This window comes from Drosophila ficusphila, unplaced genomic scaffold, assembly GCF_018152265.1.
Source record: "Drosophila ficusphila isolate 14025-0441.05 unplaced genomic scaffold, ASM1815226v1 contig_106, whole genome shotgun sequence".
Lineage (NCBI taxonomy): Eukaryota > Metazoa > Arthropoda > Insecta > Diptera > Drosophilidae > Drosophila > Drosophila ficusphila.
The window spans coordinates 1,971,730-1,995,970 of NW_025063993.1; the positions used below are offsets into that span (position 1 = coordinate 1,971,730).

The window sequence follows — 24,241 nt, forward strand, 5'->3', positions numbered from 1 at the left end:
AATGTCGTTGCTGACGTGTACACGGATGCGCTGTCTGGCTGGGAATGCCCCTCGTGCTCCGGAAGCTCCCCCTCTCCTCCCCCTCTGAACTCAGAACTCTACCTCGCCAGTCTGGACAAGGTTCGCCTGCTAAATGAAGTACACATTCACAAAAAAAGAAGCAGGAGGAGCACGGAGTGCAGGGCAGAAGCTCGCGCTTGCAACAACAGGGCAGGAAGGAAGCAAGGATGTTTGCCTGTGGGCAGAGCTCGCAGGACGAAGGACGAAGGACGACTGAGGAGGGAGGGCAGGTGGATGTGGATGTTTGGTCAGCTGCAGTCGGAAGCTGAAGTTGCGCCCTGTCGATGGTGGGTTAATGGAGCAAACTGCAGCGAACGGAAAGCGTTGCCGCACTTCACCGGGATTTGCCCCTCGAGGGGATCCTCCATTGTTCGCCTCCACTCCGAGATCCTCCTCCAACGGGCCAAAAGCTTCCCTCCGCCGAGTGACCGCGTTTCATTTATTTAATTCCCATTTAACAAATTAATTCGGGGCTGCCGTGCTAGAGCTCTTACGGCCAGCCACGTTGCCAAACTTCACTGTACTTGGCGGACTGTACTTGAGCTGTCTGCCCGGTGCATTTAGCTCAATTCCACTCCCGACTCGCCTCGTGCAATTCCCAGTCCGCAATTGCATCTTTGGGCAACCAATTTACACTTCAAGTGGGTGCCCCAAACATTCGTCTAGCTCAACGGAATTTCCCATTTCCCCTTTTTAGGGGTTTTCCCCCCGGGAAAGCGCTCTGCCCTTTGTGTTATTCGAGCTCCGTACTGCATGTATTTTTCATTTGCCACGTAGTTTTAATTGGTAAACCCGAAAATTAAAGCAGTCATTAAAGAATCACGGCCTGCTCTACGAGTCCTCCTGCTCCCGCTCCTCCTTTTGCCCGATTCACCCCTGAACCCTCTAACCCCCGAACCCCCCGAGCCCCCTCTCGTTTGTGGACATGGCCTCGGGGGCTTTTGGAAGCCAACAGTCAGCTGTCATTGTGTGCACGTCATGTCCACGTGTGTGTGTGTGTGAGTACGTGTGTGCAGCGACACAGCAGAAACAACAATAACAACACATGTAGCACTCTGGGCGCAAAGAGTGCTAGTCTGCAGCCCGTGAGTGTGTGTGTTGGTGTGTGTGTGTGGTGCAGTGAGAAAAAAAGAAACGAACGTCGGGGGCATCCATTTGAATTCATTGTGGCAAAGTGCCCATTGTAGCTGTTAAGTGGAACTGTAGAGTACCATGTTCGACAATTGACGGCCCAGGACGAGCGAGCAGGACTAGTGGGCCATCCTTGTTCCTACTTGTTCATTTTGCCAGCAACGAGGAGACAATACTTTAATTAACAATTCCCTTTTCCCTCCCCCTCCTCTGCCTCCTCCTGTGCCCCGAAAGGACGGAGTGTGTAAAAAACCTGTACAAATGAGTCGGTTGTCCTGGTTGTCCTGGCAAACACTGCGGGCGGTGGCCAGCGCGGCGCACTAACCGCCCGGCAATCGCCAGAAACAACAACCCACAATAACAGCAGCAGTAGCAGCAGCGGCGCTGCGGCGGCAACAAAAACTGCTGGCCAGTTTTAAAACATTTGGCCAGGCGACGGAGACAGAAGGGGCGCAGCACAAAAGTCATTAACGCTGAGGCTACCGAAGCTGACTGGCCAGGACATGGCCCAGATGTAAAAACACGACCACTGTGGCAAAAAACTCAACGGTCAGTCCCCGGCAAAAAAGGCAAAAAAAGAGGCCGTCGGTCGAGGCGTCGCTGCCTCCGGACTCGGCACTCCGGACTCCGGACTCCGGAGTGACCTGTAAATTGTTTAATTTGCGAGCTGAAAGGGATTCGGATTGCGAGAGGCGGCAGAACAATGGCCGCGCTTTGAGCGCCGATGGAGTTCATCAAAGTGCCACCTGCGGTTGAGTGGTCAAAGCGATCACAGCGGGGAAATTAAAACTGTAATTATTGAGTAGCGGGGTCTAAGCAAAGGACCCATAGAAACCTTCAAAATCAGGTTAGCTGATATACTAGTCTTTTAAAGCACAACTCATTCGTACTAAAAGCTATGGAAATTTAATGTGAAATTTGTAGTTTTTAAATTTAGCAATGGTGATGACACACAGAGGAGATAGCACCTTAACGACTGGGGCTTGCAAAATTAAAGCACTCAGAGTGTTCCAGCCCCTGGCCATGAATGCGGATTATAGTAGATGATCAAATTGGCTCTGGAGATATAATGAAAGCCCTCCTCCTTCACCCCAGAACCCATACAACCCCTTGGGGTACAGGGCATACCCACTAGGTACGACCAAGTGTGAAAAAGTGTGCACCGAACTATGCACACGCACGACAAGGATGACGAGGACGAGGACGAGACCGGAAGGAGTCCTGGCCAGAGCGATAGCCAGTGCCAGAGCGGCAGTGAAACAACAACTGCGAGGCGAAAACTAAAATGAAATGAAAAGCTTCAGCAAGGATTACAACCAAAAATTAATGAAAGCAAACTGGCTGCGGTCATTTGCCGTGGTCAACGGTCGGCCAAGGCTTAATTGCCAAAGACGATGACGATGTTGTGGGCAAGGTGGGGGCGTGGCAGGGAAGGGAAGGGAAAGGAAGGGGAAGGGGAGGGGCAGTGAGTGTGGTCAAGAATACAGGTTACACTTTAGTGACTGCTGCAGGACCGAAAGGACTCGAGGCTAATTGTGAATGCGGCGGGACTCGAGACTCGGACTTGGACGACTCATTAGAGTGGCTTTGGTTACGGCCCAAAAAACTTGCGAGGGTTGCAGGACGCAGGACTAACACACACACACACACACACACTTAGATACGGACACATCAATACAGGCTTGAAGCAAGGAACGCTCGGCTGAGCCTTGCTGCCTGGTTAAGTGCACTCAAAAGGTCATTTAACCTCTGACTGGGCAGGTTTTCACTGCTCTCAACGCAATCGGGGTGGCTTTGGCCCCCTGCCGATAATCCAATGGGTCGTAGGGGTCGTGGCGACTTTTTGGCCCAGTTCACATTCAATTAAGCCTTGTTAACAATGCTGCAGATGTGGACGGATCGAGACCCATGGGGATAAAACCGCTTGGCAGACGAAAATTGCTATAAGAATTTAAGCACTGGCCATATGGCTTCTACTAATTTTAAAACACTCTTGTTCCGATTTAAATGCTCCTAAGGGAAAGTTAAACTGACAAAGTGGATTAAGAGTTTCCCTAAAGATTGCTAGAACGAGTCCTGGCTCTTAGTCCTTTGTACTGCTCTACATTATCAACAGCGCAATGCTTTCAATTGCCGCTCAACGCTTTTCAAACTATTCGAAAACTGTTTCCATCACTTCCCATCCCAGAACTTCGCTTGCAAATCATCGCACTTTGTTCCCCATTTTTCAGCCCGCAGCAAACTCTTGGCTGCTCATTCGTTGCCATTCGTTCACACATTGCACCTTTAAGAGCCATTTGTAATAGTTGTTAATGGCATTGTTATCCTGGGTGCATCCCCTCGCCACTCGACTCCTTTCTTGCATCGCACTCTTTGTTTTTTGCCCACTTCCATTTTGCCGTTTCAACGCGTTGCCATAATGGGCCAATTGTCCTTAAATGCGGAGCGTGTTCCGCTCGCTAAGTTGGCTCAGACTCCGGCCAGCAATGGCCGTGGTAATGGCCCTGGTCCTGGCCATGGTCCTGGCCATGGTCTTGGCCTTCCCTGGCCCAGTGGTCAAGTCGCAGTCCGAAAACTTTGTCTGTGCTGGCCCTGTTTAATGTGCACGTAATTGAAATGCATTTACAATTGAATTATAAACAGAGCAAACAAATGCGGCCCTCGGCTCGCACACATTCACACTTGGACCAAGGGGGTGGCCAACTGGCCAACTGGCATTGTGAAAACTTTCTGCAGCAGCTGAGCTCAAAACTCGAGGTCCTTTCTTCTTCGCTCTCCTCGCTCGGCAATCAAATCAACCGTTCCCCAGAAACCCGTGTCCTTTGCATATGTGTATCTCTCCATCTGAGTGCATGTGCCTGCATTGGGGTGGATCTAATACTGTTCTAATATATTAGGAGGGGATACAATGAATATATCTCATAGGCGGGGAACTACATCTTTCACCAACTAGTTTGCATTACTTTAAATAGGATTCAAATTAAATATGTTATATGTAATTTATAAGAATGTTTTTGGTCCACCCCAGCGAGCGTTCGTCTGTGGCGAACAGGTTACAATGGTCACGTCGGCCATTTTTGTGAGTGGCTGTCGAGGGATCCACCCTTCTTGGCCACTCTACACTCGCCAAAGCCCATCGAACATCTATTTTGCATGTGGGAAACGCCATCGGAAATTTCGATTCCAGCTGAGACGTGCCGAAGTTCGCTCGACACTTCCTTGATTTCTCGCAGTGTGTGTGAGTGCTTCTGCGGCTGTGGCATTTATGCCATTCCAGTCATCAGTTGGGACTTGTGCAATTTTCGGAACTTTCTGACAGCTGATTTCAATAACTAATAGGCAGAAGTGGCCGCCCCCGCCGCCCCTCTGCTGCACTCTAATTGCCGTGTCAGAATCTGGGATTGCTTCGACCGGAGAGAAATCATGCACATTGTTGACAGCCCCCTGGATCACAGCCACATTCGAGCTCACATACGTCTTGGGGCACAGCTGGAGGCCCAGTCAGGTGAGATCCTGGCCAGAACAGAACAGAACCGAACAGAACAAAATAGAACGGAGCAGCCGGGGTGGAATAAGAAGTCAATGGACGAATCAAATCAGCACAGAATTCCCAGGCCTGTAATCGTTTTTCGTCACTCTCTTCATCTCTGCTGCTAAGTGGCTTAATGATTTTTGTTTCATTAAATTGAGTCGTTCGGGCCGAGTTTCTTCTGGCCCGAATGCCTGGACACATTTGTCCCGAGCGTTTCTGTTGTTGTTTTTGGTGCAATTGACATTAATTTGATTTATTTATGGTAGGAAGGCAAAGGCCATTTGGCTCAAGGAGCAACTGCTTTTGGCAATTGCATTTAAATTAACAAATCTAATATGATTTCTCCCCGAGTGCCCGCAGGTGTTGTCTCGGCCCATTCACTGGTCCACTTACTCACTCGGCTCGTTCGCCCATTCACGTGTGTGTAAATGAAAATGCTGTTTAAGCTGTGGGGAAAATTAATGCTTCTGAGTGGACAAAGGCCGCACTATTTGAATGCGGATCGCACGAGGGGAAAGCAGCGTAAAATATTGCAGCAAATACTTCTAGATTCCAGACACACACTCGAGCGTATGTATAGGTTTTGGTAAACGAAACTTAAATTGCCGTCCATAAGGAGATTAAGATATAAGTGTAAACAAGATGGCAACTTCGAATGCGTCGAGAGGAAAGTGCTTGTCCAAGCAAATATATTTCGAGTTGTGGCTTACGAAAGGCGAAAAATCAGAGGCAACTGCCGAAAAAGTATGTTATAATAAGAGAAAACTGAATCAGCAATAAGAGTTTTGTAACTATTTTAGTCTCGATATGCATAAATTTAAAACATTTTAACTATTGGAAACTTTCTGGCTTATAGTTTTTTTCTAGATTTAATTAACCTTCAATCAATACGAGAATGTTGAAAGAATTCGAAGCACAAATACCAAGGTGAAATAGCTGAAGTTGTTCAACCCATTCGAATGTTTTCTTCGACCAGGGATCTCTTTCCGTTTTACTGACACATTTGTATCTGCTTCTTTTTCGGTTTTCCCTCTGTTTTTGGCTCCCTGTGTTGCCTAATTCATATTCATTTATTGTGTTTGCTGCAGCTGCAAATGCTTCTCACATATCCCTCGCTCCGCTTTTCCGATCCAGTCGAGGGGTGCGGAAATGGAGTGGGGTTCCGGCTAAACTGGCATATTCGTTGCTTTATTACATTTCGTTTAGTTTTTGGCCAACTGACCACTTTTTTGCGGTTACTTTGTGTGTGTCTGTATCTGGGTTCTTCGCCCGTCCGTGTGTGTGGCTGTGTCTTAGTTGCTCGGACTTTGCGGTTGCTTTGGTCACTGGCGCGGTATTTGGCCAACATCGGAGTACGAGCGGAAAAAACACACGTCAATGGGTCGAGGGGATGGTGTTGCTCCATTCCCCCTTGGCTTAAAATGAATTTACTAACCGAGTTTGTTTAGAGAGTTTACCGAATGAAAAGCGGAAAAGCGGGGCGAAAAAATGCAAGTTTACTTCGCCATTTGACCATAAATAATATAATAAAATAACTACACAGGTCGGGCAAACTATTGCATACTTTATGGCGTCCGGGAGTACCCCAATCCCCCGCCCCACCTTAACCCCCCGCAATATGTGGTCTAATATTTTTATAAACAAATTGGTTTTGCACAGCTCAACGGATCAGGAAGAGGGGGAAAGGGGGAAGGACGCGTTTGTGGTTTCCACATTCGAGCGCTTTTTATATATTGTGGATTTTTAGGTGCTGCCCTCTGGCTGTCAGCGCTTGCCACTTTAATTACTTTGGCTCTAAGGATGCGCAGATTTCCACGTTTTTTGCTGGCCCGTGTAACGGCCGTTTTGATTTTTGTCCCTGCCCTGTTGCGTTTGACAGGACGTCTCCTCTCTCTGGTCCTGGCCATGTCCTGCTGCGCTGAAAGGCAACTCAACTGGGCTCGTTATTTATGGCCCTCCCGTCGCCCACCTCGAAAAACGTTTGCCAAAACTGGCACGGAAAATGGGCAAAAATGTGCGATCCCCGGTCGAGCTTCGCCACTTAAGCTGCTCGAAAACTCAAAAACTCGCCGGTTCGCTGTTTTGTTTGTCATTGCATTACTTTGGCCGTTAAATCGCCTACTGAAGTCTGGTGCTGCAGTCCCAGGACCCACAGACTCTGCTTTCTCTACAGCTCTCTCTCTTTCAATATTTGTCGCTTTAGGGCATTAAAACAAACGTTTCCCATTGCGTTGTGTTGGGTTTGCCTTTTGCTTTGCTTTTGGGTTTCTGGCCTGCACGTTTCACATGCACTTCTAGTGCCACAACACCATCAACACGCAGCCCGTTTTCCACCCAGTTTCCACCATCACACCATCCCTCGCTCGTTTTTGAACAGAAACAACAGAGGGAACGCAAACTTTGAGCGGGAATCGCGAAAATGCCAGTCCTAAAATGGGGAAAATCAATCCGGGCTTGGAAATGCACTTTATTTTATATATGCAGCTTTCGGAATTGGTTTCTTTAACATTATATTTAAATATAAACTTAAGGGAGAAAAGCACCATGCTTCTAATGATACAAAATGTATAATTATACCATGAACATCACAGATTGCAATATGTATGTTGCATCCATCTTGGCAATCTACAGTACATCATTCCTTGTATTATTTATCCGTAAGGACACGTTGGGTAACCTAGGCAGACTGACCAGTTTATACCCTGCAACTGTTGGATTGTTTCTGAAATGGGCGCAGTTGGAAATCTGGGCATACGCGAATCTCTTTGCACTTAATATGAGCTGCGCTGATGTTTCCCCCAGTTTTTGGTCCTGCACTCGTTCGCCGATTCGCGGGCTCATTCGATGCTCGTCAACTCGCAAACTCATGTGTAAAAGGGACAATGCTGGGTTTTAACTTTAATAAAGCGACTAGGCGGACGGCAGGCAGGCACTCCAGGACCCAGCAGGACCCTCCAGGACTCTAACAGACCGCTTTTCGGGTGCCAGGCAACGTGGAAATCCACATCTCACTCCCCTCAATCAGGGCAAGCTGCAAGCTGGCAGGAGTCGGATTGGACCGGGTTCGGGGTTCCGGGTTCCGGGTTCCGGGTTGGTTGTGTACTTGATTTTTGGGCAAAGCGGCAAATAACATTTTTGTTTGGCTTTGACGTTGTAGGTATTGCAACGGTTATTCCATTTGCTTGACAAATATACGACGACGGAGCTGGCGGTGTCGGGTTTTTGGGTCTGGGTCGGGGAACATTTAGGACTCCGTGGATGGAACTCCGCCGGAGCGGTGAAGTGGTGTGTGGCAGAACGCGGTCAGAGCTCGAAACTTTTGCCGAGCCGGAATTATGCGCAATTTTTGTTTGGCTGCGCGGCCAGTGTAAAGTGGTCTGGCTTAGACGAGTGTGTTTGTGTTGCAAAGGAGGCTTTCGGCGGGGGGGAGAAGCTTTACCGGCTGAAAGTGGCATCGTATACACAGCGTGCCCCTTTTTATCGGCCACCATTGTGCGCTTCAAAGCAATCAACATAAAACGGCTCGGAAAAAATGCGAAAAACATTGCAGGGCGTAATGAGCGGGAAGCTTAAACGACTGGCAGGGGTTCGAGGCTAGTTCAAGCCCAATTCACGCTGGGTGGCTAACTGTTTGGAATTTACCTCCGCTGTTTGGCTGAAGGTTAATTTCATCATTTTTTCGGCGACCACTTGAACTTTGCCGCTGCATTAATGGGCTTTTTCGGGCGGGGAAAGGAGCTGCTGACCACCTTGTGCACTTAACTTGGCTTTTAGTTGGCATTTATTTTTTTCGGGCAAAGGCTAAAAATGTTCGGTTCTGCTCTTGTGACTCTGGCACTAACAAAGTGCCAAAGGATTTCCAGCTGGCTGCCCGCCGCACAAATGGAGCTCTTAACAAAACCTGAAAAATTAAATCAATTTAAATTTCGTTGCATACTTTTTTGAGCTCGGTTCGGACGGGTTCTTTTCAGGTTTCGGGTTGTTGCTCGCCATCGCCGTCGCCGAGCGAGCGAGTATTTTTGTTGCAGCCCTATTAAATTTTTAAGTGCCGAGCTGAAACCGCAGGACCCGCAAACACCACACAAACACCGCCGCCCGCCGCCCGGCCCCTGGCCACTCCACTAATAATTCATTATAAAAGTCAGTGCTTTGGGTTTGGTTTTTGCGTTCTGCTGTGACGCGATCCATAGCTGCCCTCCTTGGAGCCCGAGGAGTCTCCTCCCGCGGCTCCTCCTCAAGTCGAACAGCTCGGGCTTATGCCGTGACAAACTGCACACATATGTGTCCCTCCAGGAGGAGGGCAGCCTGGTCGGGTGTTGGTGGCCATGTTTATGGCACGATTTGCACAAGAGTCAGCGCCAGGAAGGGAAACGTCTGCGAGTGTCTGTTCCGCAAAGCGCTTTCTCTGCGGAATCGCCGCCTTTCCATCAGAGCCCACTTTCTTGTCCCCTTGTGTCACAGGATTTCCCCCACTAATGTCGGATTCGTTTCGAGGAATTCACTGCTTTGATGTAAAAATTGCAATGGCCATTGGGGCTCTGCCGTTCTGATGTTCTGCTGTTCTGCTGTTTTGAGGTCCTGGGTCCTGGGCTCCCCGGGTCCTTAGCCCGCTGGTAAGTGTTGAAAATTACTGTCGACTTGACTTGTTGCCTTTTTATTTTTGCTTTTGTTATGGCTCCAGCTCGCTCCTCCGCCCTTCGTGCGGGGAAACAACAATATACACATGTGAGTATGCAAGGACCCGCCATTAATGGGCAAAAATTACTGTTTACAAGTGGGGAAAACTCCATCTGGCCCCCTTCCCCAGCTCGAGTGCAAGTTTCGTGTTAAAATAATAAACACATAGCAAAAATTGTAGCGCCATGTGCGGATCTCATCGAGGGCGAAGGCGAAGTGGCAGCGGGGTCATAATTCCATTACAGAACTACTTCGACTTGGGCCCTTTGCCGGGCACATAAATTATATTAAAAACAATATTTTCACCCGGCTTCGAACTCAAACTCGAACTCGAACTCAACTGAACTTCACACGGCAAAGTTTTGGTCCCTCGATTTTTCTCCACTCCGGTTTTTGCATTTTAAATTGCCCGGACAGCAAAATGCCGTGGCAAGCTTAAACAATTACCACAACTACAACAACAACAACGGCAGCGGCAGAGGCAGCGGTAACAGCAACTAAGAGCGAAAAACAATATGAAATTATTATAATGACAATTAGTGTTAATTGTCACTTTCGGCGCGGAATGCTGCTTTCGGTCTCTGTTGAATTATAATTTGCCCAGTTTAGAGAAAATTTGCATTTTAAATGAGTTTCTTTTTGTTCTCCCTCGTGTTGTTTGTTGGCCTAAGCAAATAATAATAATAATAATAATGCAACATGAAAGTCAATGAGAAATTAAAAATTGTAATTACTCAATTATTTTGCATAAATCAAAACAAAGGCAGATGAAATGCCCCTAAAAGTTGAGTTTTCGGGGTTGAGCGGGATGGGAATGAAATGGAGGCTACTTAATGACAATTTTGTGGAGCTCGTCAAATTGTGGGGTTTTATTAGCGGGGGAGGCCGGCCCATAAAGATTTTAATGATTTGCAGTGGGCGTAGAGCAATTAAGCCAGTTTGAGAAAATTTAATTAAAGCCACGACAAAAACACTTCGGTGCCTATTGTTGGCTCGAATAAATTGAAAACCATTCATTATCAATCCAGGAAAAGAATTAAATTTGGAGCTGGGGAAATTAGAAGGAATAATTAAGCCAACTGACACGACGAAGGGAAGGAATATTGAGTGATAAATGTATCTCAATCTGCGCATGCCAAATTTATCTGACAGTCGCTTCCTAATCCTTTTGTGATTACTTCGAGCCATAATTTAGCATTTGTCAGTTGTCGTTTAGATTTAAGTGCCAAAGTTTGGGGATAACGCAGGAAATCATTAAAAATATTTCAATGAGTTGGAATTGACCGACGCAGCAATAGAATTCCAAATGGAAACTTTACAATTTTAACTTTTTTGAGTTCTTTTTCTCTTCCATTCACTCGCATTAAGCAAAGTTAAAAGAGGAAAATAAAAATCAGAGCTCTGAAATCAAATTGAAATGACGCACTTAATGGCATTTTATGGTTTATGCGCAGTATTATTATTCCACCTCTACGACGCCCTTTCCTTTCCCCATCTCATCTTTTTATATCATTCTCCCCCGATCAAACACTTTTTGCCCACGAAATCATAGATTTTCCTCCCGAAAAGTTTCCTTCTTCTCCGGCGAGTCCGGCGGGTCAGAAAAAAGAGGGGAAGAGCAAGTGACGTCATCGCTTCGTTGTGGTCGGTCTTGACTCTTTTTGGCCAATTGGTAATTTCGTTATTAGTCACGCTCTTTGCGCTTCATTAATGTTCATTACACATAAATGAACCCACATCGATTGATATTTTTCAACTTCGTCGTCGCCATCGTCGTTGGCGGTTTTTAGTGGCCGTAATTTTTGTATTGTGGTTGACGTTTTTGCGGTTTTTCCTCACCACCCCCTCCCTCTTCCCTCTTCCCGCTTCCCCTCCTCTTTGTCTGCACAGGAAAATACGTGCGTTCCGCTCCCCGCGCAATTTTATTTATTTACGAACCCAAAAGAAGGGGCAGCCAGCGAAAAGGGTTGCTCGCATGGCCAATTTCCCCCGACTGATACAATTAATTATATAAATAAACGTTTTTATTTATATTTATAGGAAAATTGGTCGAGACACAAACTTTGAACTTTTCCGAGATCAAGCCCTCCGCACATATGTTCCTCGTGCGAGTATCCGTATCCCCTCCTTGCAGATAGGGGTTGCTCCACGGCCGGGAATTTATTGTACACGCTTAATTGAACACTGGAAACTCGAAAGGTTGAGCAGCTGATTGACTCCGCCTCCGAGCGGAGCACCGAGCACCCTTGTGCCATTTTTTATTCAATTTTTTATGACCTTTCGCTGGAAAATTGTGGGTCGTGGGTCGCGGGGGGTTGGTTGAGAGAAATTCTTGAAATCGCTGAAAGTTATTTAAAATAGGATTTCATATTACGAGCTTAAACAGCTGGAAATTCTGTTTTGGTGTATTAAAAATGCAGGCGCTGCCCGGGTTCATCTCCTGGCGAGGTTAATTCCGGGCATTATTGGGGGAAGTGGGTCAGATCTGGTAGGGTGTGCTGAAATGATTATGCCACTTGAGCGGCTTAGACTGATAAATTTATACGGCAGGCTTGAGTGCGCTTTGAAGTGGCACAAAATCGAAAAAAATAATGTGTGATGGCCAGGAGATTAGATTTGAAAGTTTGGAAAAGGATCAAAATGGAAATCGGCTTAAATGGTAAACAATGAGTAGAGGCACTCGAAAGAGTTTGGGTATTTCATTGAAAACAAGGAATAGGTACTCAAAATAGAAGTGTAGCTCAAGGACAGCACGGAAAAGTCTTTTCTGGGAGGAATTATTCTCTGCTGTAATTTGCACAATTGCCGCTCGTTAAACGCGAAAAGAAAGTGGGCAGAAACAGAAGTGGTCGGTTTTAGGGGACGAAAGCTCTTGGAGAAACGCAAACAATTAATAAATTTTTAAGTGCATGGCAAATCATGCCCTCCACGCTGACCCCAAAGTTCTGGACAAACCAAACTCAAACCTTGCAAATGGCTCTGCACACAATACATTATTAATTTTCACCAGTCCCGCCCCTCGACCCCCGGATGCACAACAAACAGCGCTTAATTTGCCAAATGGTTGCTTCTGCTTTCCCCTCCGCCCCTTCTACACTCCCCCACTCCCCACTCCCCACTCCATTGCACTTAATGCAAAAAACTGCAAGTTGTAGTTTACTTTTTATTCATGGGACAGCGGGGGAGTTGCAGGGGACCAGCGGGGGGAGTGGGCGAGATGCAAACTACCTTGCCCAAAATGGCGGAAAAGCGGAAATCGGGGAAGAAGTGGGGGCTGAGCACAAAAGCAAAGCCGAAATGGGAAAACTTCTTACGCGGGAAGCAACGGAGAGATAACGTTTATAAGGACACAATGTAATGTTGGAAATCACGTTAAGCTCACACAAACAAATAATAAAAACCATCTGTGTCTTCACAATGCCTTTGTTTTTTACGCGCCATTTAAATTATACTAAATACAAGGTGTCCAGGATAACACATTAAATTGTAAGACTACATAATATAATTGAAAATATTGCAAGTTATCTAAATTATGCTGAACATATCTTGGAATCGAAATCAAAACACTCTCAGTGGTTGCAGGGTATCTTATTTTTACAAATAGTGGCAAAGCTGACAGCTCCCCCTTCTGAACTCCTTGTATCCACTCCCTACTTTAGAGCAAATTGTAGCGGCAAACTTAAACGAACTGCGTAGAGCGGGGTCAGCTAAAACAGAAATTCATTAAAACTTTGCATTGTGCTCCAAAATTGCCCCACAACAAATGCCGGCTAAAGCCCCAACAACATTAAGTACTGGCTTATTGTAAACTAATTTGTCTGGGGCGATTTGGCCAAAGATTTTTCCGGCAGGGGTCCCTTCACTCAGCCCATCCCGAAATCTCGGCCTTGCTGTTCCTGTGTCGCTGATGACGCGACAAAATCCAATTAATACGCTAGACAAATAAAATGGTCGGCTCCCTCCACAGAAAGTCCTTTGAGCCCCAAAGGAGGAGAGGGACTTGGCCGTTTAGATAAAGCAATAACCAAATGTGTCTACGAACAAACACACGCGACTCTGCATAACATTTTTTGCCCACCCCCGCACTTTTGGGTTAGTCAAACTTCAGGCACACTATATCTCAATATGTGAGCTCGCTTTGTGGTCGGGGCTCTCGGGTTCCTTTGGTCTTTGTCGCCATGTCTGCCATATGTGTCCTTTGCCTTCCCTTTCCGGGAAGTATTTGTTTGTGTGGTTGCGCCACGCGCTTTGTTTACTTAAGTTAACCAGAAAGTTTCTTTAAGATTTACGCTTAAGTTATACGTGATAAAACTTTTATCACCACGGCTTGTTACTTGCCCCTCCCCCTTCCTCCCATTTCTGCGACTTGATAGAGTGCTTAGAGGTGGCTGACGATGAAGAGATTTGGCAGCTAATTGCACAGCCAATTCGAACCGATCGGAATGGCGAAAGGGAGTGCAGCTAATAAGCGGCGGCAGGACTTAGCTGCTCGAGTGCAACCCCCAGTCCGTAATCCCTAATCCCTAATCTTTGGCCCTTGTTTTTCCGTCTGGGAAAGGATACAGCCTGTGGCCTGATTCCGTATGCTTGGCAGGCCACAAATTTCACTGTTTATATTTGTTTAAGGTTGTTGCCGAAGCAGAATAACTCGGTTCACAACACAGAAAGAAATGGTTTCCAGAAATGGATTGAGTTCAATCCAGTTGATTTTGATTACTGAAATCCGTTCAATGCCATACTATATGTTTCTTGGCAGCTTTTCTAATTATAGAAGTGCCGTATAAAGCAATAATAAGATATTTAACTTAAATTAGTTTTCAGTAATGTTGGGTTGAAATCTGTTCCTATATGTTAACTTTCTTGAAACTATTCCCCTCAGTGGAGTGGAGTTGCTCCCCCAGAGGAAAGTGGAAATCACTTGAGTACTTTTATGGCAGCCGCTTATATCATCGCAGTTCTGGCGGCGGCACTCTGAAACTTTTATTAACATAAACTATGAGTCAGTCAGGACGGCCCCCGCCGCCCGACGCCCGCAGAGGGCATAAATTTCACTCGGAGCTGGCAAAACTTTGACCAGCAGTACATCTATTAAACGCTGACTCCGAATGGAGCAATGGAGGCGAACTCACCGTGATGGCGATGTCGTGACTGGGGTCGCATGTGTCCAGTTTGCGGCGGAAGCGGAGGACCGTGTGCGTGGCATTCTCGTAGCCCAGCATCAGCATGTAATCCTGCGAGGGATCCACGACCGGCTCGGGGTCTCCATTCCGTGTGACGTGTCGATCCTGTAATTAAATGCAGCGAAAGCGAACGGGGATTAATGAATGGAAAATGCGAGAAAAATGTGAGAAAAATACTTAATTTACCCGGGACTTTTGCCTCTTTGTGGGAATGCTCTTGTGGGTCGCGATTTCGGGCATATTTTCATATCATTAAGCAGAAGGAAGACTGCTTGATTCTGCCAGCCGTGTTTTTATTGCTGACCCCCCGCAAAGTGCCCACTTTCCCAGCTGGAAGCTCAAGTTTTTCATATACATGTGCTGTACTATGTGCTCATATTTTTCCGAATATTTTTCGGTAAAATAATTTAAATTTTGCACTGAATTGGAGAAGGCCCTCGGCCTTCTCACTCCCAACTTGGCCCCAGTATTCTTGGCTTTTCCAAGTGTTTTGACAGAGTTTCCAAGTTTAAAGTTGTATAAGTAGTTTTGCCCAGGACTAAGGAAAGAAGTAGAAGAACGAACCCTTTCTCGGTTAAAAAATACAACAATTTTTCAGGGCTCCCTTCCCCATTCTCCCAACTCCCCAACTTTTCCCCCCGATTCCTTTGCACATGTTGGCCAGCCTCGTCGAACACAGAAGCCAGATATCCGTGGGTGTATGTAAATTCTTATACATATAACAACATGACCCCTGTCTGCCTGCTCAATATTTGGAAAATGTTCTCTCAGCTTGTTGTGGCTGAGTGCTGGGTGGTGGGTGGTGGGTGGTCGATAGTGGGTGGGAGATGGGTGGCTAGGTGCCGGGTAAAAGGATTCGGCTTTTCATATTGGCAGTTGACTGCAAATGGGCGTTATGCCTGCCGTCTTCCCTTGTCAGCCTCCGTCTCCCTGATCCTTTCCTTTCCTCTCCTCTTCATCTTTTTGTTGTTTGGCAAAAATTTTGATGATGTTGGCAAAGTCAGAAGTGAAGTGGTATGGGTTCTGGCGGAGATTGGGAGCCTCTTTCCGCCCACCCAACGTAATTGAAGCTGATGGAATTCGGGGAGTTGTCTTCAATGTGGATATTTCAAAAATGTTATTGATTTAATTATTTGTTTTCACATGGAACTGCGTAGGAAGGCCTCTTTCAAATATTCACTTTACCTTCGGTTCGGCAGAAACATGCAAAGGTTTGTTTTGGTTTCCACTTTGATATGATTCGATTGAAATTGTAGACTATTTTCTGACTGTTTTCATTTAAATTCTGAGAGGTTGGCAGATAAAATTAGTCGTGAATTACCAAACATTTTAAATCTGGTTTCAAGCTATGTTGATGTGGAAAGTGCGTTTGATTTCGAATAAGTTTCACTCGATTTTCTCGTTTTGCTTTCTATAATTTTCCACTTTTCATTTGGTAAATTGCATTCTCCATCATTTACAAGAAGCACGCAGCTGATGGTCAGTTTTTCTCCGCCCTCAGCCCTCCACCTGAGCATTTGATTTATTTGTGCTAATGCTCCATCTTTTATCACACTTAACAGGATGTGCACTTTCCCAAGCTGTTTTATCTCGGCTGACAGATTATAGCGCATAGAAAGAAGTTGTCCATCTGTCTTACTGGCGGGGGAGAATCGCCCCCCTCCCCTTCCACCCAACAGGATAGCGAAATGAGCGGTTTCCATCATCTAATTACATCGAAAATTTCCCACGAACACACACGCAAGCGGAGGGGCTGACTCACCCACACACACCTGAGGCTGTTGCAATTAATTTGCCCCAATTTATATCATCTGGATCCACTGCCGCGTGTTGTTGCCGACCGAATTACATGCCGGCATTTAATTAATCATATCTCAGGCCCTCCGCCATTTGCCATTTTAGTTAGCTAATTAAAAGTTTTTCTTCCTTTGCTCGCTTTGCAGTTGTTGTTGTTGTTGTTTTCGCTGCTGTTTCTGTGGCGAAACATTTAACATAAATTTTGTAGAAATACTTTCCATCTATGGGCCAGATAATTGTCCCCCTCTCGCTCTTTCCGTCTATTTGCTGTCCCTTTTCGGTTGGGTAATCTAGGAACGCATAATTCAAGATCGCAGGCGCGCAGTTCCTCTTCCCGTTTTGCCTGTTTTGCACAGCTTCCCTTTTAATTTAACATTATCTACCCACACCTGCACACGACCGCTCTCACACATACACACACACACAGTAACATAGATTTATACACATAGTCATACCCTGACATGTTTCTCGCTTATCTAAAAAAGAGAGAGAGACAGCGGCAACTGACGGAAATTAAAAATACGCGCTGCAATGTTGCAAGCACCCAACATGAAGCGACGTTATCAAAATCTGCGTGTGCGTGGGCGTGGTCCCTGGATGGGCGGTGGGGTGGTGGAGGGGTGAGGGGAGGGGAGGGGCGGAAGGTTACCCAGGGTCGTTGAGGGGTAATTATGCAAAAAGGGAAGGCGCATAAATTTGCAATATTCTTGGAGCTGCTCTCAAATGCCAACGACGTTTAAACTGCTCACAACTTTCTTTTATAGGTGTGTGGGTGCGCACCTCTGTATGTGTGTGTGTGTATGCTTGTAGCACAAAGACGTGGAAGAAGAAGCAGAAATGTCGCCAATGTCGAGTGAAGGAAATTCAGGGCATCTGAGTATGGAGTTCATGAGTTATCGCATTGAGTTTGCCATCATCCAGGATATTGCGCTAATAAATATGCAACAATTATTTGCATTTGCACTAAATCAAATCAGAAATTTAAATGCATGCAACTTAATACAATTAATTATTGAAGAGCATTTCCCTCGACTTGATTTGAAAGCCTTTAAACGCTTTAAGAACTTGGCTTTTGTAAAAGCAATTAGAAGCGTTGCTTTGTGCAAGTAAATTACTTTGAAACCTGCAATATATTTGTACTTTGCCTCGAGAGTATTCCTCAAGGAACTCTGTTGAAATTTGAATTTTCCACTTTCCTTTTAAGTTGCATGCCACGTTGACTTGGCTCTCCTGTTGTCCTTGTCGCGGGTCCTCGACGCTGCGTTTCTCCCACTCAACTGGAGCTCCCATCCTCCACATCCTCCCCTCCTTCCCCCTTCATCCGGATTCCGTTCCCGTTCTCGTTGGCGTTGTCAACGCACACGTTTTTTTAATTGCTGAAATTTTATCACACCTTCATGGTTCGCAGGACTCGTAAATTGTAATCCTTGCGCGGCTCTCGGCTCTCGGCGCGTCTGCCCGACTACTTCTGCTCGAGCAGACAGCTCCTTGCCCTGGTTTGGCCTTTTTGCGACGTTGTCATTAACGTCGCTGCCTCTTAAGCATTTAATAGCCTTGTCAAGACTTTAATGCCTTTTAGCCGGAGCTCCGCTTCTAATGTGTGCAGAGGCGGGGGGAAATCAATAAAAGCAGCGCACAAATTAAGCACCTTTTGAGCTCTCCCTCTCCGCCAGTCGGTTTACTTTGCTTTTCCAGGCCGCAACGTGAATTTAATAGGATTATGCAGCAGCCAGGATGCTGAAAGGGGGGAAGGGGCAGCAAACTTATGCAAAGTCCTTCCACTCTGTGTCGCTGTCGCTGCACTGCGGCGGAAGGGAACCCTTTCAGCCACCACACAACAGCCTAATTGTACCGATTTTCGCCTGATGGGAACTTTTCACACTCCCACTCGAAGAGCGGGAAGCGAGGATCTCCGCCCGAGCTTTGTTATGCCAAAAACAAACTTCGGCAATTTATGATAATTCAACGTCAGCTGGGACGGTTCAGTGAAGTACATAGAGGGGAGCCGTCATCACGGCAAACTCAGCTCGACTCCGCTCAAGTCATCTGAACTCAGCCGAACTGACAGCTGGCTAGCAAAAGCCTTGAAATATGCTCGGAGCACACATTAAACTTATTGCTACCCCCACCAGCCCCCCGCCCTTTACTCGCCCACTAATGCCCGGCATCGTGTACAGATTTACTCCAGAGCAGACGTACAGCAAAAGGGTTGGTCCTCCTCCCCCCGTCTCCAAGCTCCTAAAGTCGTATCTCCCACTGCACATATCACACGAATATCAAAATGTTAGCTCTGCTTTCTCCACATAGCCAGACGTACTAATAGTTGCCCTCGGAGAGTTGCCAGCAAAGTTCGGCGCAGTTTTCACGCTCCGAGAAAGGTTTGCAGCTTGCGATAGGTTTCTATGACTCAGATGGAGCGAGCTCTGGGGAAAACCCTGGTGGATGAGGGGCACAGGCGTGATGGATGACCCCGAAGCCAGAGGTATGCGAAGCTATTGATCTCCTGCTTCTCGGAAACTGTTTGATCCAACCTCTGCGAAGAACCCACTCCACCGCCTTGGCTGCTGTCTTAGCTATCTATTGCCATTTGCCAGTGCCAAAATTGTGTGCAGCTCACCCACTCCCACTACCGCACATCCTGTTAAGTTGGTGGCATTGTAAATTGTTTTCCTGTGCACTGCTTGTGTCCTTCCCTTCCTGCCCCATTTCCCTGCCCGCCTGCCGGCCTGCACTTGATGTATGCTAGAGCAGCTTCTTTGGAGACCGAGTTTTCCCGCTCACACACTGGCACACTCGAAGTCGCGCTTGTTTTGGCTTAGAATTGATGGCGTCGCCGCCGTCGTCGTTTGATGCCTTATGTACATTTGATTACGTACACGCCATGTTGCCTGCCTATTTGCCTGCAGGAGTGCACAAGTCTGCTCTGTGTAAACGCCACCCGCTCTCTGATTCCCGTTTTCCGTTTCCCGTTTGCCGCTCCCCCTTGTGTCAGCGGCAAAAAGAGAGCGCGCCTCCGGGCAAAGTCATCAAGGAGCGAAATCTCCACCGGGAGTCGGACCCCAGTCCCCAGTCCCCATCCCTAGCCCAATCCCGACCAATTCCATTTCCAAATCCGCCGCCCTCTCGAAGGACTGATGAGGCTGATGGGAAGGCAGGCAGGAAGGAGGGGGCAGGCTGATGATATTGGCATTGGCAGGCGACTTCAGTTGGCTTAAATTACCGCTGCGAGCAAGTATATCAATTAATATAGTTAAAGTGGGTTCAAGGGGCTGGAGTGCCAGGAATTGCAGTGAAGCCTCGGCCGAAACCGACGAAGGAGCTTGTATCCTTCAGCCAGAGTGCTCTTCAGCCCCGGACTCTGGCAAATTAAATCGCTTTCAGTTGGTTTTGAGCCATCCTGTCCTGTCCATCTTTCGGCCCGAACTCATCTTCGGCAGCTGCGTGTGTTTGCCTAACTCTAGACTAACTCTGGCCTTCTACGTAAGCAGCGTGTATATGCAGACACTGCAAATTGCCAGTTAATATTTTATGAAATCAAACAGCAACAAATTGTGCAATGCAATGCAACTTGGCCAGCACCCCCACCCCTCACTCCTCACCGCTCCCCTCCCCTGCAGATGCAATCACTGCATAGTTTCGGGCGAGAGAATCCTTCTTCATTCGCCACCCAATCCACTTCAATCTGCCCCGCCTCTCTATTCATGCAGATAAAAGGCATTTTATTAAAATTGAAATTGCCCAACGGACTTTTGGCTTTTATTTTAGATTAAATATCAATCACTTTGTCTTGTTCAGTCAGTGTGGCAATTTGCATCGCAGCGGAAAAGGGAGAGTGGCCAGTGGCCAGTGGCCGGTGAATGACAGCAATCGAACGAGTTAACTGGTCCTCAATGGCCGCATTACATTAAACCGTCCAGTGATTATTGCCGAACTAAGGCCGCTTTTCCGCCTGCGATGGCATTAAACACACACAAATTAGTCCCTGCCATTTGTCCGTGGGTCCGTTTATTCATTTGTCAGTTGCGTTACCCGATCCCGATATTGCCGCTTCGGCACTTGTCCGCTGATAACTGTTAAATTCATTGATGCATTAAGCAGCGCCGGACAGCCAGACAAAAAGTGGCATATTAAAATGATTAAAAACGGGCGGGAAAAGCTGGGGGGAGGGGGTTAAAAGCGATGGGACGGCATAAAACGTGGCCGACTGAAATGCAGCTGCAAACAATCAAAATCAAAGTGGAGCACAGCGCACAGAAAAACAGACATCCGGATTAAAGGAAACAAACAGTGGACATACGGAAAAGTAGTCCAATTTGGAATCGGAAAAAGCGATTTCCACGACTTACAAGAGCGAGAACTGCTAAAAAATAGGTTTCCAATTGTCAAAACCACAAACTATCGAAATCCTGTTTAAACAGGAGTGTGCAAATTGAATTTTTTACCATTCATATTAATATGAAGCATCGATCGACCGACCGCCGTTAATTAAATAAATATTCCTCTCCATTAAAAGGAGCGATTAAACAATTTATGTGCTTCAGACATTCCGAAACAAACCCCTAATAGAGTTATTGGCACAATGTCAAAACGCAGCATTTAATGGCCGAAAGGGAGAGATAATTTCGTTGTTGTTCTTACCCCTAATTGGACAGCACTCATCAAAGGGATTCTTTAATTTTGAAAGTCAGCGCTGCCTGAATCTTCCACTTCTGGGACCGCCCCATTGTTTTTTAGCACTCTCCTATCCGCAATCTCAGTGGCTCATCCCCGGGGGGAAACTTGATTTGCCCATTTGCATTAAACAATTTCTCGAGTCGAAACTCAACTGAAACTCAGCTGAACTCGATGGCTGTCCATAACCAGAGGGATGGTGACGTTATGTAATGGATCAAGAGTGAGGAGGGGGAGGGTGAGGGGGAGGGTGACGGGGTGGAGCAAGCATCCCCTTTAACTAGTGCACTCAATTAATGTCATGTACACAACCCACTTAGCTAGTCCCCACTGTACTCTGCTGTGGCGTCATCATCAATGTGACGCACATATCAAAAAAGGCAAATTCAATTAACAAACTTTGCACGTCACTCAAAATTAACTCTAGGGTGTTCAGCCAGACATTTTTCCCCCCACCGCCATTATCTCATTCAACCCGTGTTGACAAATACCGCAAAAAAGAATTATAAAAAAGCGAAGAATTATTAAGGGAAACAAAGGCAGCGGGATAAAGCCAACCGGAGGAAGTGACTATTTTTTTATATATCGCTTTCAATTGTCCGAGGAGAGTGAACCGCCCAAACGCTGTCGGCTCCCTGCCTCTAGCCACGCCCACTCGCCTGCGGATGCGGATGCGGATGTGAGTGCGGATGCGGATGCTGATGCTGATGCGAATGCTGCTGCTGCTGCTGATGATGGCACTCGGCGTTTTTAGGGGCGGGGCAGTGAGGGATAGCCCGACGCATTATGGATTAATGCGTTTTTATAGTAAAATGAAATTATAAAGACGAAAAATTGTATTTGTCATATTGTTAAGCTGACGTCTGTCACTTTTTGTCTGTGTCTGCGGGTGTCCCTTTCGCAGCTGCGGTGGGTGGTGTTCATCTGATACCGTGGAAGTTTGAGTGGTTGCATCTGCTTATCCTCCCAGGATGTGAAAACGGGTGGGCCATTTGCAAGCCGGACTTCCATTAAAATATTCGAGCTATTCCGGATATCGGTATCTCAAGAAGGATTAACGAGGAAATAAACTTTGGCTAAATAATGCTTTTTAAAGTTATCATATTAATCGAATGTATTTTACTGGTATTTCTTTGCACCAACTACAACTAAATTAAAACAGATTTATTTAAGCAACATTTTTTTTCAAATAGCACACCCTTATAGTAGGTACCTCTACCGTTCATCATCAATCTCTTGACAACCGGCAACCCTGTCACCCAGTTTGAACATCGAAACCACTTTTTAAATGCGATCCGTAACGGCTGCCATCGAAATCTGTTGAATGTGTCTCTCGCACAGACGGACCCGAAAACTAAAAGCAAATTCAAATAAATTTCCAATCCCCCAGTGCATTTTTAGCTCTTCGGCCCGCTCTGCGTGGGCGGTGGGCGGTGGGGAGGTGGGTGTTTGATGGCTTGTGGGAGGGGCGGGCTGTCTACGTGTCGCTTAGCATAAAGGGGAGGGGTGGTTCGTGGGTGGAAAGCGGTTCGTGGGGGAGGGAGCTGCCCTTAAGGGCTGCATTTATGACACTCCATTTGTCAGGCGAATGAACGACGGCTGAATGAGGCGGGCGAACCAAACGGAATGGATGGAACGAAATGGAATGAAAGTGTGTGAAACCGAGAGTCGGAATTGAGGGATTGGCATCGAGATGTGTGTCCTGGGCGACCTAGGATGCGAGCTCCAGCTCCTTCCCGGGGCTCCTGACTCTGCGAATTCAATTGCGCTTCGGTTTCCAATCCCAAATCCCCAATCCTGAGTCCTGAATCCTCATCCCCGACAGCCCCCCCCCTTCCGCTTCGACTTTGCCGCCTGACAGGAGTGTGTTTTGTTTGAAAAATTTTGAATTTCGCCGCTGACTTGGAATCGCCTGACATTGACGTTTATTAAGCGTTTTTGACACTTTCCGTGCCACCAGAGAGTTATCTCAGAAAAATGAACTTCCACTCGTCCTCCGCTCCCCACTTAACCACTCAACGTCACTGGCAGATTGAGGATTGCCAGCGACATTCGGATTATATGCCTCGGAACGTTTTCGGCTATTTAATATTTGTGCAAAAATTTTATTTTAATGAGCAAATGGTGTCTGGCCTCCCGCATACTTTTCCTGCGTGTGTATATGTGTGTACCCTTTGTGGCAGCTGCTCCTTTTTTTTGGGATTCAGTTGTTTGTGACTTTTCTGGGGAGTTTGATAAGCTGTCAACCCTGAGGGTCGCTTTTGAAAGGCGAAATTGATGTATACCTCCACTGGGGAAGCTGGGAATTTCACTTTAACAACGCGCCGCTGCCAAAAGAGTGAATTCCGAGCAGTTAAGATTCGAGATACAAACTTTTACCCGGCACTCTGAATGTCTGTCATTTCCAGTTTGCCAAACGCTCACGTACTTTATGGCCTACTCTTCAGCAGGAAAAATGGCTCATTTCCCGAAAAATGCGCAGGAAAATCCTTTCTCTAATTACTTGTCCACTTGCGAGCTGCCCTTTTCTGTCCAATTTAGCCGGCTCCGTCCCTTCCGTTTCGTCTATTATTAAGGCCATAAATCCATGATCGCTTTGATATGAGGCCTCATCTTCTCCGTTTTTATTTCGCTCCGCGCGAAATGCCCCAAAACGTGCCGAGATGCCAGGGGGCCTTCGGCTTGTTTCCAATTTCAGAGGGAAATGTTCAAAGTCAGGGGGAGAGGAGAGGTCCGCGGGGTATGCTGTACCCCACGACCCACGGCGAAGATAAAAAATGTAAATATCATTGTTTGCGTCATAGTCCAGGGGAGTTGGGGCGTTAATGGGTGGTGCTCGGTGGATGCTCCAGCCAAGGCAGCCAAGCGGCAAAGGCTGGAAAAAGGTTAACAACGACATTGGCATTGTTTTCCCTGCCGGAGAGAGACTCGGAAAACACGTTTTTGCGTCCTCTCCCCGTTTCTCTGATTTTTGACAAGTTTGCAAAAGGTTTCCCTGCGGACCCCGGGGAATGAACACCTTATCGCCAACTTATTGCATCCGCCGGCAACAATTTCGAGAGTCTCGGCCTTGTTTGTGTGAGTCTGAATGTGTGTGTAGTGGGTGGAAAGCGCTTTCCCCCTTCTGGACACGCACACTTGTACCGAACACTTTGTGTTGTTGGTTCTTGTGCCCGGCGGCGGTTACGTAAAA

The 24,241-nt window shown here is 46.9% G+C and overlaps 1 protein-coding gene across 2 annotated transcripts in view; it reads right to left on the reverse strand.

Annotated features, from left to right (window-relative positions):
* The window catches only part of LOC108093570 (MOXD1 homolog 2), a 114,761-nt gene that overhangs the window by 23,366 nt on the left and 67,154 nt on the right, over nt 1–24,241 (reverse strand). For both annotated transcript variants that reach the window (XM_017193665.1, XM_017193666.2), the window contains exon 3: nt 14,530–14,685. In XM_017193665.1, the coding sequence (XP_017049154.1) occupies nt 14,530–14,685 (156 nt within the window). The remainder of the gene's footprint in view (nt 1–14,529; nt 14,686–24,241) is intronic.